The sequence below is a fragment of the Nomascus leucogenys genome, chromosome 6, assembly GCF_006542625.1.
Source record: "Nomascus leucogenys isolate Asia chromosome 6, Asia_NLE_v1, whole genome shotgun sequence".
Taxonomy (NCBI): domain Eukaryota; kingdom Metazoa; phylum Chordata; class Mammalia; order Primates; family Hylobatidae; genus Nomascus; species Nomascus leucogenys.
In genome coordinates, this window is record NC_044386.1 from 73,983,657 (window position 1) to 73,997,126 (window position 13,470).

Consider the following 13,470-nt stretch of genomic DNA (forward strand, 5'->3'; position numbering starts at 1 on the left):
TAAGTACCTTTTCTGCCATCCCCCAATTTAAGGCTGTGTCCCCTGCCATGGTTCAGGGGTTGGGAGGGTGCTCTTCCCTGAGTGGGAGAACATGTCTGTCTCAGAGCCAGGGGCAGTGGCTGTCCCTTCATCAGCTATTCCCATATACATATATATTCGAGACAGAGATAGGGTCTCTGTCCCCCAGGCTGGAGTGCAGTGGCATGATCACAGCTCACCACAACCTCAAACTTCTGGTTCAAACCATCCTTCCCATTCAATCCCTTGAGCAGCTAGGACCACAGCTGCACACCACCATATCTGGCAATTTTTTTTTCTTTTTTTCTTTTTTTTTTGAGATGGGGTTTCCCTGTGTTGCCCAGGCTGGTCTGGAATTCCTGGCCTCAAACAATCCTCCTGTCTCAGCCTCCCAAAGTGCTAGGATTATGGCCGTGAGCCACTGTTCCTGGCTCCTATATTCTTCAGAGTCCTCTTTACTTCTTTTTTATTTATTTTTTTAAGGATAACAGCTTTATTGAGATATAATTCACATATCATTACTTCTTATAACCCAATTCCCAACTAAGAGGTCTTCACATCAGACTTTCTCTGATTGAATCATGTGTGGTTTCTGTCTCCTGACTGGACCCTGCTGGATACACTAAGTTCCTGCATTGATGCCACAGCCCGCTCTTCTCCTTAACCTAAGTGTTGCAAATCACTTCTAATTTAAGTGATTTGCAAAGGGGCTCCCACTTCCAACTGATCATTCATGAAACTGGTAAAATATTATATTGTATTTCACATAAGTCAGTGTACAGATTATTACCAGTTCTTAACCTGTCTGAGACAAGCTATCTCAGTATTATAAAAAAACTAATTGAAACACAGAGTACTTAAATGTTCTTGGCATTTGTGGTTTTTCAATTGCTGGGGTTTAAAAGTCAGAGACTTGCTTCCTTAATTTTCAGTGGGGTGGTTCATAGATTTCAGAATATAATGCGTAAATGGGAATTTGGATACCAAAAGAATGTCTTTGGACCTTTAGGAAAAGAGAAAAAAAAAAAAAACAGAAAGTGGGGGGAAAAGGTAATTGGGACCAGAATGTGCATGCAGGTGAAGAATTTTGGTGCTAATAAAACAATTTTTTTAAAACCCTCAGAATTGTTTAGGCGTTAATTTGGCCATTTTGACCAGATCATGGCTCAAAGCTACTTCCTCAGCATTCCTGGGGCCCTGAGAAGGGTGACGAAGATGTGCTGGTCTGCAACCGTCCTCGAGTTTTAAACATCCAACTTGTAAGCAGCTCTTTTATATAAAGCACCATTGAGCTATGAAGTGCTGCAGCTTATTGTTCGGGTAAAAAGTGGGCAGGGGAGGACTGTAGATATGACTGGGTTCAGAAGCTGAAGATCAGAAGATAGGAAATGGGGAAGTTCTTCTTTTTTTTTTTTTGAGATGGAGTCTTGCTCTGTCACCCAGGCTGGAGTGCAGTGGTGTGATCTCAGCTCACTGCAACCTCTGCTTCCCAGGTTCAAGCGATTCTCCTGCCTCAGCCTCCCGAGTAGCTGAGGCTACAGGCATGCGCCACCACACCCAGCTAATTTTTGTATTTTTAGTAGAGATGGGGTTTCACCATGTTGGCCAGGATGGTCTTGAACTCCTGACCTCAAGTGATCCACCCGCCTCGGCCTCCCAAAGTGTTGGGATTACAGGTGTGAGCCACCATGCCCGGTAGAGGAAGTTATTCTTGCGAGTTGATCAAGGAGATCTATCTGCGGCGTTCCCCTACCTGCCATGCCAAGCATGCATGCTCCACCCTCCAGTGCTTAAATTCTGCTGTATTTTCCACCTCGTCTGAGGTTTCACCAGTAGATACTCATCTGCATTTGTTTAAGTGGCACTCACCCTCGGTGCGCACAGGCTGCTCCTCTCAGAGGTGACATTTGAGCTATCAGCCCTCTGCCTGCCCCTAACTCTAGCTGAGACCCCGAGAACTGAGAGAGGATGCTGTCCCTGGCTGATGTCAGTGTTAGTTCACATCCCTGCAGAGGAGACCGGGGCAGGCCTAGGGGAGAAGCTGAGAGTGAGACCGGCTCATGCCCGTGACTTACTGAAGAGAGCTGGGGATGGGGGGTGGGCACGAGGGCCTGGGGCGAGGGGGTGGCAGCGGATGGGGCCCACACTTATCACCAAACCCTGGAGCACAGTCATGGAGAAGCTGGGCGCCGCCGGGCTCTGCCTCAAGGGGTCCCTTACTCTTTCACCAGCTCTCCTGATCTAAATGAGAGCACTCCATTAACAACAACAACAAAATACTATTTTTAATTTTTATGTCTGCTTTGCCTTATTCCAAAAAGATTTGAGGCAGCTCACAAAAATACACTTGGCATAAAAGAAGGTTAAAAACACACACACACACACACACACACACACACACACACACACAAGTAAATGAGGAAACCATGGCGGAAATCAGCACAGGTGGAACAATCAGGCAGACGCTTGTGTGGTACTGATGGGCGGGCGAGGTGCGGAGTACCTGGCCTGCTGCAAGTGTGTCAGGCACCTCCCCCTGTGATGGTGAGCGGCGGCATCTAGAGCGGAGACAGGGATGCTACAGCCCCCCAAAACCCTGCCCAGCCAGTCGTTCACCCCCCACTCCCTACAGTGCCCTCGCTGAGCTCCACAGATGGCAGAGCCCACTGCCCCAGGGAAGCCCGATGGGCTGGTGCTGAGGCGAATGGGGGAGGGCACTGTCTGATAGAGAAAGAAAACCCCAGCGGCATCCTCCCTGTGAACCAGAGGCCGGCTTCCCCACCCTTCAAGGCAGGCCGACTCAGACCTGCTGTCTAGGCCAGAGCAGGGCTGGGAGAAGAAGGCTTGGGAGGAGAAGGCTTGGGCCAGGCCCATTTCCTTCTAGGGTCTTCCTGATCTCTGAGGGCTCCTGCCCCTGTCAGTTCACCTGGCATTAGCACCTTGCACTGCTGGCACAGACCTGGCGGGTGGGGCCCTTTCTCCCTGGAGCAGGGACAGAGGTTGGGCAGCCCAATGGAGTCGGTGTGTGACTGCAGCTGTCACACCTGCTTCCCTCCAGCCTCTCACCCCTGCTTCCCTCCAGCCTCTCACCCCTCACCGTGCCGCACGGTGGCCGGGGCACACCAGAGGCAGGATTCAGCTATGAAGACCTGGCACTGAACCCAAACATCCTTGAGGAGAAGATGTTCCAGAGCATCCTGGTGGGAACAGGCCATGACTCCTGCTGTGTTGCCATTTAGTAAACCAGTGAAACAGCTAGGTACATGTTGACCATCAGCTGCTCATAAATGTTCCTTCCTCGTAACCTTACAGGAACAAATAACATTCTGAGAAACTTAGACATGCACAAGGGAAATCAGAGTCAGAAAAACTGAATCCTGCTTCCCACAGTCACAGGCGGGTCATGGGCTCAGGTAGGTCAGGGGTCCTCTCAGACCCTCAGACTCATCTACTAGGAAAAATAGCCTGGTATGACAGAGAGGAAAATGCAAGTGCTCTGAGCCCCAGAAGGCTGTCATGGGGACACTGTGTGGCTGTGATGCCTGCGAGGCCCTGGAAACGTGGGTCACTTACAAGTTCCGAGAAGCCGCGGACCACCTGCCGCCGCTTCAGGTTGGTCTCTCCGTCCAGGTTGGCGGTCTCGATGTGGCATAGCCCGTCGGGGTCACTGGAGGAGAGCAGCAGAATGTCCGCAGGGAAGATTTCGTTGCAGCGAAGACGCACAAAGTCTCCCACGTGGATTTCTTTCCAGAATCGGTTCACGTATTTCTTTTCTTCCCTAGAAAACAGACTTTGATTAACAAAACTCACGAAACATTGGTCATGGCTGGATCTGGGTGATGGGCACATGGGGCTCATATGGTAATTCTTTGCATAGGCTGAAAATTTTGATAATAAACAGGTGTTTTAAAAAGAATATTTGGGCGGGTGTGGTGGCTCACGCCTGTAATCCCAGCACTTTGAGAGACCGAGGTGGGCAGATTATGAGGTCAGGAGTTTGAGACCAGCCTGGCCAACATGGTGAAACTCCGTCTTTACTAAAAATACAAAAATTAGCTGGGTGTGGTGGTGCGTGTCTGTAATCCCAGCTACTTGGGAGGCTGAGGCAGGAGAATCACTTGAACCTGGGAGGTGGAGGTTGCAATGAGCCAAAATCGTGCCACTACACTCCAGCCTAGGTGACAGAGCGATATTCCATCTCAAAAAAAAGAAAGAAAGAAAGAAAAAAAGAATATTCATACCACTGAAGCCCACTCACAATAAAGAAGAATATTCATAAAGGCTACATATTGTATGACTCCATTTACATGAAATATACAGAACAAGCAAATGCATAGACAAAAAGTGGATTTGCAGCTGCCACGGGCTGGGGGAAAAGGGAGTACTTGTCACAGCTTAACGGCAACAGGCTTCTTTCTAGGAGGATATGAATATTCTGGAATTAGTGACAGTTGCACAGCACTGAATGCACTTGAATTTTTCACTCTAAAATGGTTAAAATGACCACTCCTAGGTTTACACTCAGAACAGCTGAAACCAGTGACTGGAACAGGTATAGCAAGCCAATGTTCACAGCAGCATCACTCGGAATTGCTAGGAGTTGGGATAATCCATGTATCCATGAACAGGTGAATGATAAACAAAATGGAGTATTATCCAGTCACGAAGAGAAATGCTATAATACTGAAGACATTGTGCCAAGTAAAATGAGCCATTCACAAAAGGACAACTATTATCGGTTCCACTTAATATGAGGTACCCAGAGTGGGCAAATTCAGAGACAGAAAGTGGACTAGGGGCCCACCAGTGGCTGAGAGAGGCAGAATGGAGAGTTAACGTTTTATAGACACAGAGCTGCTGTTTGGGGTGATGGAAAAATTTTGGAAATACATAGCAGTGATGATTGTACCACATTGTATCACTAATGTCACTGAATTGTACACTTACAAATACTTAAAATGGCAGATTTTATGTGCATTTTACAATTTAAGAAATGTAAAATGGTTAAAATATTAAATATTATATTTTGCATGTTTCATCATACTAAAAAAATAATTAAAACACGTTAAGCCATGGGAAATGGGACTTAAAGTGCAGCAGGTAAGGGAGACACTTGGCAGCTGGAAGGCCCCCTTACCTCCCAGGGACACATTCCAAACCACCTGCTTAGAACAATGCCCAATACAGTCATCCTGCAGAACCTACGAGTCACTATCAACAGATATTTAGATTAAAACATAATTTTTCGATTTCTTCTTTAATTTTTTTCCTGGAATAACAGGCTAACTAATGTCACAAAGGTCATTTGTAAGAGTTCCTTGAAGGTGGTTTTGGCCATTTTTAAATAAGTGGAGGAACATAAATTTATCTGAACAAGATATGTTACACCAGGAAATCTCACTGAGAAATCCTCTGGGTTGCTGGGTGCCATGGCTCACACCTGTAATCCCAGCACTTTGGGAAGCTGAGGCAGCAGGATTGCTTGAGGCTGGGAGCTTTAGACCAGTCTAGACAACATAGTGAGACCCCATCTCTACAAAAAAATTGAAAAAAAATTAGTTGGGCATGGAGGCATGAGCCTGTAGTCCCAGCTACTTGAGAGGCTGAGGCAGGAGCCTCACTTAAGCCTCAGAGATCAAGGCTGCAGTGAGCTGTGATAGCACCACTGCACTCCAGCCTGGGCGACAGAGTGAGGCCCTATCTCAAAAACAAAGAAACAAAAAACCTATCCTCTCGGTGATACTGTAAAAGAGTAAAAAGCACTAAAACACATTTCATGTTAACCATAACCATCCTATAATCCTCCCACCCTACACCCCCCATAAAACTGTACTCTTGCCTGAGTTCCAAGAGAGCAAGGAGTTTGGTTTCTATCTGGAGATGGACTGTGTGGGCCACATCTATCAGCTGCCTGAGCATTGGATGAGAAGTACAGGGAGTCTGCACAGCTAGGAAGCCACGCGCCAACTTTCTCACTTCTACTTTATTCGAATCCCTGTGTGGATTTGAGGGACCCCCTGGCAAAGTTCAAGAGGCTCCTAGGAAACCATCGGCTGCCCTAGATGCTGAAGAGAGGAGTATCTCCTTTCATTTTAAGCCTCTATTTTTTTAAATTCTCTAATTCAAGATCCACCAGACCAGTTATGTACAAAGCATAGCTCTGGGGCACTACAGTGGGAACAGATACATTAGATGATGCGGTTCTGACCTCAAAAACACATGCAAGGCAAGCTATCACCACTAGAGAGCGCCCTTTGGGGGGCTGTGGAGTCAAGCACCTGAAAGTGGTCCCAAAGTTGTTCTTCCTGGGCTTATCCAAGCATGCCTCAGAGCTCCTTCTCCCGCTGTGACAAGCTCGGTCACCTGCAGGCCATGCAGTCCCAGCATGGTCAGTCCAGGGAACCATGGGGTCCTCTGGCCATGCAGAGGCTCGTTCCTCAGACCCCAGCCCGAGGTCTGAGAGGAGGCATGGCAGTGGCCCCCAACCCCGGGTCGTCCAGCTTGTGACGGCCAGTCGGACCCCTTCCCAGCACAGACAGGAAGCTTTGATGACTGACATATCTAGCCAGGTGCCTACTTCCTTTTCCAGAGGTCAAGCCTTGATTTCATGTCATTACAAGCTTTTTCATCCTTCTTCCTTCTCATGAGCATCTGCTGGGCTCCTACAGAGGACACGAAGCCATTTGAAAGGGCCTGTCCCTTTGGAAGAAAGTTTCCCAACGCTCAGTCACAGTTTGCTCACAGAGGAAGGCAGCCTATGCCCGAGCATCAGCGGGGCAGGCTTTGTTGCGATGGGGTCCCCAGGAGACCGGGCAGTCCTGGGCCTCACCCTGGGCGGAGGAGGAGAGACACCGCAAGGCACTGTCTCTGTTCAGTCTATGTTAACTACATTCCATGTATAACCCTCATCCAAAATAAAGTCGGTTTCCTTCTGCTTTGTAATCATAAAACAATAGCTTGCCTGCCCCATCCAGGAGGCTTTTAAAACAGAAACTTCAGGGGAGGCATCTGGGCTCTGAAGGAGGTTCCCGCCTGAGGACCCTCCACACATGGAGAGACGGGGGTGCCACGTGGAGACCTCAGGTCACTGTCCTGGTTTGTGGGGGCATGGGAAGGGGTTCCTTATGGGCTGCAGAAAGGACGCTGGCTTCTAAGAAAAGGCCCTGGCCAGGTGCGGTGGCTCATGCCTGTAATCCCAGCACTTTGGGAGGCCAAGGCAGGTGGATCACAAGGTCAGGAGTTCAAGACCAGCCTGACCAACATGATGAAATCCCGTCTCACTAAAAATGCAAAAATTAGCCAGGTGTGGTGGCATGTGCCTGTAATCCCAGCTATTCGGGAGACTGAGGCAGGAGAATCACTTGAACCTGGGAGGTGAAGGCTGCAGTGAGCCGAGATCCTACCACTGCACTCCAGCCTGGGTGACACAGCGAGACCCCATGTCAAAAAAAAAAAGAAAGAAAAAGAAAAAGAAAAGGCCCTGCAGTCCACGGGAATCCCTACCAGGGACAGACCCTGGAAGACTCAGATTCAGGAACCCCTTATGAAGGAACAGCGGGACAGGCCCCTCCTTACTGCAGCAGACCAAAAAGGCAAGAGATGCTTCAGGGGCCCAAACCCTGCAAGCACTCCAGCTGGAGCACCCGGCAAGGAGCCTGGGCCCACATCGAACCTGCCATGTCACCATCGGCTGCATTTCCCCGATTTTTATTCTTCTTATGATACAGATATATATATAGATATGTGTTTGTATATATATCTATATCATAGATATATATCTTATGATATAGACAGATATAGATATGTGTTTGTATTTATGTATGTGTAGCCCTCCTTTCCATGGGGGGATATCTTATTTTATTTTTTCCAGCCTTTCCTAATGTTCCCTGAACTGTGTCCCCCCAGAGACTATCTGGAGAGAGAGGCTCTAAAGAGGATTCAAGTTAGAATGAGGCCATAAGGCTAGGCCCAAATGCAATGTGGCTGGGGTCCTTATAAGAGAAAGAGGCAGCAGAGGCATGTGCACACAGCCGTGAGGATAGGGAGAACACGGCGAGGGGAGGGGCCTCAGAAGGACCCATACTGCCCACACCTCGGTGTCTGACTTCCGGGCTCCAGAACTGCGAGGTGATACATTCCTGCTGTTGAAGTCACCCCATCTGTGGTCCATTGCTATGGCAGCCTGAGCTGACGAATACACTTAATAACGTCCATTCTCGTGACTCTGGCTGGAAGGAGCAGCTCACAGGCTGTAGTGACAGAAACCGAGGGGCAGGCAGAAGCAGTGAGTGGCAGGAGGGGCATCTCACCCCGCAATTTATCCCCATGCACAAGTTCTACATACCCCCAAGACAGAAATCGAGCCCACTGGCACAACACTCTAACACCAGCCGCTCAACCATGCCCTTCTTGAGGCTTTTGTTAGCGCGGACCTCTAGAGACAGGAAGAATGGCTGGCTGGGGAAGTCTGTCTGTGCTACTGAAGAGGACATCGGGGACTGGGTGTCTAGTTCTCTGGCCCTGGTGGCTGGAATGGGGGCACCACCCACCTCACCCAGGGGCAGGGTCTGCTTGGAGAAGGGACAGAGTCCAACAGTGACCAACTTTGAGTTCAAGAAGCTGGTGGGGCTGTGCGGGGTGGGCTCTCCGGAGGTGTCTCCAGCTTTGAAGACAGGCAGATGGAGACAGAAATATTTGGGGGTCTTAAGCACAGAGGTGACACCAGCCCCCACTGTGGATGTCATCACTGAGAGCACCAGGGAGAAGTGTGGGGAGAAGGAGAGCTGAGGGCTGAGCACAGGCCACGCAGGCAAGGTCATGCCCAGGCAGGGAAGCCGGCAGAGTGACCGGGGGCAGAAAGGCACCATGCCAGCACATGGCATCGGGGTGGGCCAAGGCTGGCCACACAGGGCCCGGGGGACACAGGGTTCCCGGGTGCCTGCCACCCCCGCCGGCAGCCACAGGTCTGCCTCCACACCTCGGCCTTCACCTCCCATGGCCGAGTGAACATGGCTGGAAGGACATCTCGAATGTGTGCCCGTCACCACCGCAGTTTTACTCCATTTTTGGAGACAGTAACTTCCAGTGGCACATCCATGAAGGTAGACAGTCCTCTTGTACATCACTCAAGCACATTTCATGCCCAGCTATAGCGAGACCATGTAGTCTTTTGAATGACATAACTGTTCTTCAGAAGTGGACCTCCCCTACAAAGGCCATGGACTTGGGACAGGCCTTTAGGCCACACCAGCAGGAGCTGTAGAGGCTACATTCCTCTTAGCGTTGAGACATCATTATCACCTTTTTTTTTTTGAGGTGGAGTCTTGCTCCATTCCTCAGGCTGGAGTGCAGTGGTGCGATCTCAGCTCACTGCAAGCTCTGCCTCCTGGGTTCATGCCATTCTCCTGCCTCAGCCTCCCGAGTAGCTGGGAGTACAGGCGCCTGCCACCATGCCTGGCTAGTTTTTTTTTTTTTGTATTTTTAGTAGAGATGGGGTTTCACCCTGTTAGCCAGGATGGTCTTGATCTCCTGACCTCATGATCCGCCTGCCTCGGCTTCCCAAAGTGCTGGGATTACAGGTGTGAGCCACCGCGCCTGGCCCATTATCATCTTAATAGTAATAACAACATTAAAGAATCAGTGAAGCTGTGCTGGATATCCTATTATGACCCAGGCCTGCACAGAACATTTCACAGTCTCTATCTCAGTGAACCCTCCCACGATCCTGACGGTATGTTCCCACTTACAGACTTGGAAACCAAACACGCAGAGACTGACCTCCCCAAAGTCACACAAACCTGGATGACTCCAGGGTCTAGGAAGCCTTAGAGAGATTTGGTTTTGAAAGCACATCTGATCTGGTAGCCTAAAGGAGGAATATCTCATGAAGACTGTAAAATGCTAAGCAAAAAAGTTCTTCCACTTTTCCCTTTAAAATTATGCAGTGCAGAGACTAATGTGGTCTGAGATAAAATATCACTAAGCTTGAGAAACGGTGGAGGCCGGGCGTGGTGACTCACATCTGTAATCCCAGCACTTTGGGAGGCTGAAGTAGGAGGATCATTTGAACCCAGGAGTTCAAGACCAGCCTGGGCAACACAGTGAGACCCCCATCTCTCCAAAAAATACAAGAATGAGCTGGGTGTGCTGGCGCACCTTGGTCCGAGCTACTCAGAAAGCTGAGGTGGGAGAATGACTTGAGCCTGGGAAAGTTGAGGTGGCAGTAAGCCCTGATGGCGCCACTGCATTCCAGCCTGGATGACAGGGCAGGACTCCTTCTAAAAAAAAAAAAAAAAAGAAGAAGAAGAAGAAGAAAAAGAAAAAGAAAAGAAAAAGGTGGGAAGAAAGGCAGACAGTTCCAGATTTGTGCTAGTGTTTGACGCAGACATGGAGTAACATAGTTCAGTCCATTTGCCAAAACCACTGCCAATGTGCAAACAACTGGAGGGGGCTTGTCCAAGATCAGGAGTCATCAAACTGTGTTATTTTTGCTACAAACTGGGAAGTGCCCCCTACACCAGTCCGTGTAGATGAGGGATGAACTCCTCCCTCACTGGGACCACCTGCAGTTGGGACCATCTGAGCTGTGGCCACAGAAGGGCACGACCCTCTCCCGAGCTCACCTTGGGGACTTCCCTCTGGGCTAAACAAGCTGCTGAGAGAGTTCCCGCTAGGGCAGGAGAGCTGTTTATTCTCCTGGCTTCAGGCTGATTTGGTGGCTTCGAGAGGTGCTCCCAACGTGGGCAGGGCATACCTGACACTTGAGGGGCCCCAGCCGGGCCACCTGACAGGTTCCTGTGCACAAAGCCGCCATACCCTTCCTCACAAAATCCCTCCTGCAGGAAACGTGAAGGAGCAGCACTAAACAGCTGGCTTTGGAATAATCAGTAATTAACAAGGATGCTTCACATCTGGCCACTACTTTCATTTAGGGTCATGAAGCCACGGTGCACACACAGTCTCAAGTGCGTTGATGACTCACCCCCAGTAAGCCTGGACTCTGAGTGCCCGAGTTCCTGATCTGCAAAACGGGGGTCTGTAGGATCGCTACAGTCTCCCCTAGCAGACACTGACCCATTTCCCCGTAGCCCTCTGCTCCTGTCCCACTCGCTTCTCGCTCTTCCGGCTGTCACCAGACTGTCAACAGTGACTGTTCAATTAAGTGAGAGGCTGTGGCCACTATTTTGACTTCACATCTCCTGTTTTCTTTTTGAGCATGGTTTTTCCTCACTATTATTGTTGAAGTGAGTGTTTGATTTTGACTAATACAATCAGAAATAGTACAAATGAGCAGCGTGTTATATCTCATATTTGATTTGTGGTTTGGAATTAAAACAAGAGCAGTTATTTTGATTTTTTTATTATAAAGATGGTAAGATTGCTCACACGATTTCCATGAAATGGAGAACACAGACGGTACTGCTTGAGGTGCGGTGGTATATAAAATATGATTATGTGTTTAGTATCATTCTGTATTATTTCATTGGAAGAGAACAATTAATCTCTACAAAGAGAAAGCTCCAATTAAATCTGCGTTACATTTGACTAAACCTAGAGAAATCTGGATGCGTTGTGCCTTATAGACGAAACAGGTAATGTGTTATTTTGCGGGGCTTTTTGTTTTTGAGACAGGGTCTTGATCTGTCACTCAGGCTGCAGTGCAGGGCTGTGGTGATAGCTCACTGCAGCTCCAACTCCCAGGCTGAAGGGATCCTCCCTCCTCAGCCTACCAAGTAGCTGGGATGACAGGTGTGCACCACCACACCCAGCTAATTTGGTTTTTATTTTTTGTAGAGACGGGGTTTCACCGTGTTGCCCAGACTGGTCTTGAACTCCTGGGCTCAAATATCCACCTGACTCAGCCTCCCAAAGTGCTGGGATTACAAGAGTGAGCCCCCATGCCTGGCCAGAATACATTTCTTAAGAAAAAAGAAGACATGGCAATGAACCTAACGTGCAGACCAACTAGATTGAGGCCTCCCAAGTGAGGTCAGCCTGGGGGACTCCTTTGGCCAACTAACAGGAGAAGTGTGCAACACTTTTAACAAACAGAGCAAATGTGAAACCAGGACACAGTGAGGCGAGCCCTAAATGGGAGGATCACCACAAGAGATCCAAGAATCTTGTGGAATAATCACTAGTGCCAAGGCCTGTGCCTTGGGAATAAGAAAACCCTTCATGGAATTTATTTTTCATATGGTGGACAAATAAAGAAGTGTGTGTGTGTGTGTGTGTGTGTGTGACAGAGAGAGAGAAAGAATAATTTTACATCACTTAAAAAAGACCAAACAAGACTCTAAAATGATCACAGATTTAATATACACTCATTATACATCAGGCAGAGAAGTAGAAAGCCCAGAATGCCAGCAACAATAGCTTTCAAGGGTTTCTCTGCCGTCAGCGCTGTTGAGATTTGGGACCGGATATCCTTGATGGTGGACAGCTCTGGGCTCTGCCCTTTGCTGAGCACCATCCCCAGCCTCCCCCTATAGATGCCAGTAGGGCTCCCTCCCCACATGTTGTTACAACCTAAAACGGCTCCAAACATTGTCAAATGCCTCCTGGGGGTGCAAAATCGCTCTGGGTTGAGAAAACACCCAGGACAAACATTCTGGAAAATGGATTATTAAGTAAATGTTTACAGAACCAACGTATTTTTAAAATCACGAAGGTGAGAACTCAGCACTGAAACAGCAATGGCAAAATCCGCAGTGGGAACGTGAGCCAAGTATGTTGCATAACGCCCAGAATGTGTCTTCCTTCCACCATAAACTGAAACATCTGCTCCTTCAGTGAGACGTGCTAATGGATTCTGAATCTAATACTAAAAGTGAGAGGCAGTGAGAAATAGTTGGAGTGCTTTTTCTGGAGTGAATCTTCTGATAACAAAATTGCCAAAAATACGGTAGTGTAGACTAGATGCACAAAATGTATTTTCTGAACTACTTTCTATTCTGTATGTCTCCTCGAGGTGATGTGAGCTCTAAGAAATGTCCCAGATGTGTGGAAGCACATGTGTGCATGGAGCAGACTGCTCAAATGAGTCAAGCTGAATGGAAAATACTGGTCATTCTGCGGTAAGTTGGAAAGGGCTGAACGTTGTCCCAGCAGAACTCACCCCCAGAAGGCAGGGCCTCTGGCCTCTTTTTAGAATGAAGAAAGGATGCAGAGTCTCTCAGCCCAGAGAAAGTGACACACCATGCTATGCTCACATCACACAATTACTCACTACAATGCAACACTGAACACCCAGATTAAATCTACTTTCCCTCGGAAACACAAGTTTGTGAAAGCAAAATGATGCCTAAAAACAAGATCACTTACAAACCTCTTAGTAAGTTTTAACATGAAACTTTTTTTCCTGACAAATCATTTCTACTGTGGTCTTTTCTGGATATAATGGTACATTCTCAAAGTATCTTAGTAGACCTCAAGACATCTCAATAATACTGC

The 13,470-nt window shown here is 48.4% G+C and overlaps 1 protein-coding gene across 3 annotated transcripts in view; it reads right to left on the reverse strand.

Annotated features, from left to right (window-relative positions):
* Positions 1 to 13,470, reverse strand: part of ATP10A (ATPase phospholipid transporting 10A (putative)) — a 192,879-nt gene that overhangs the window by 100,198 nt on the left and 79,211 nt on the right. For all 3 annotated transcript variants that reach the window (XM_030814460.1, XM_003277157.4, XM_030814459.1), the window contains exon 2: positions 3,592 to 3,796. In XM_030814460.1, the coding sequence (XP_030670320.1) occupies positions 3,592 to 3,796 (205 nt within the window). The remainder of the gene's footprint in view (positions 1 to 3,591; positions 3,797 to 13,470) is intronic.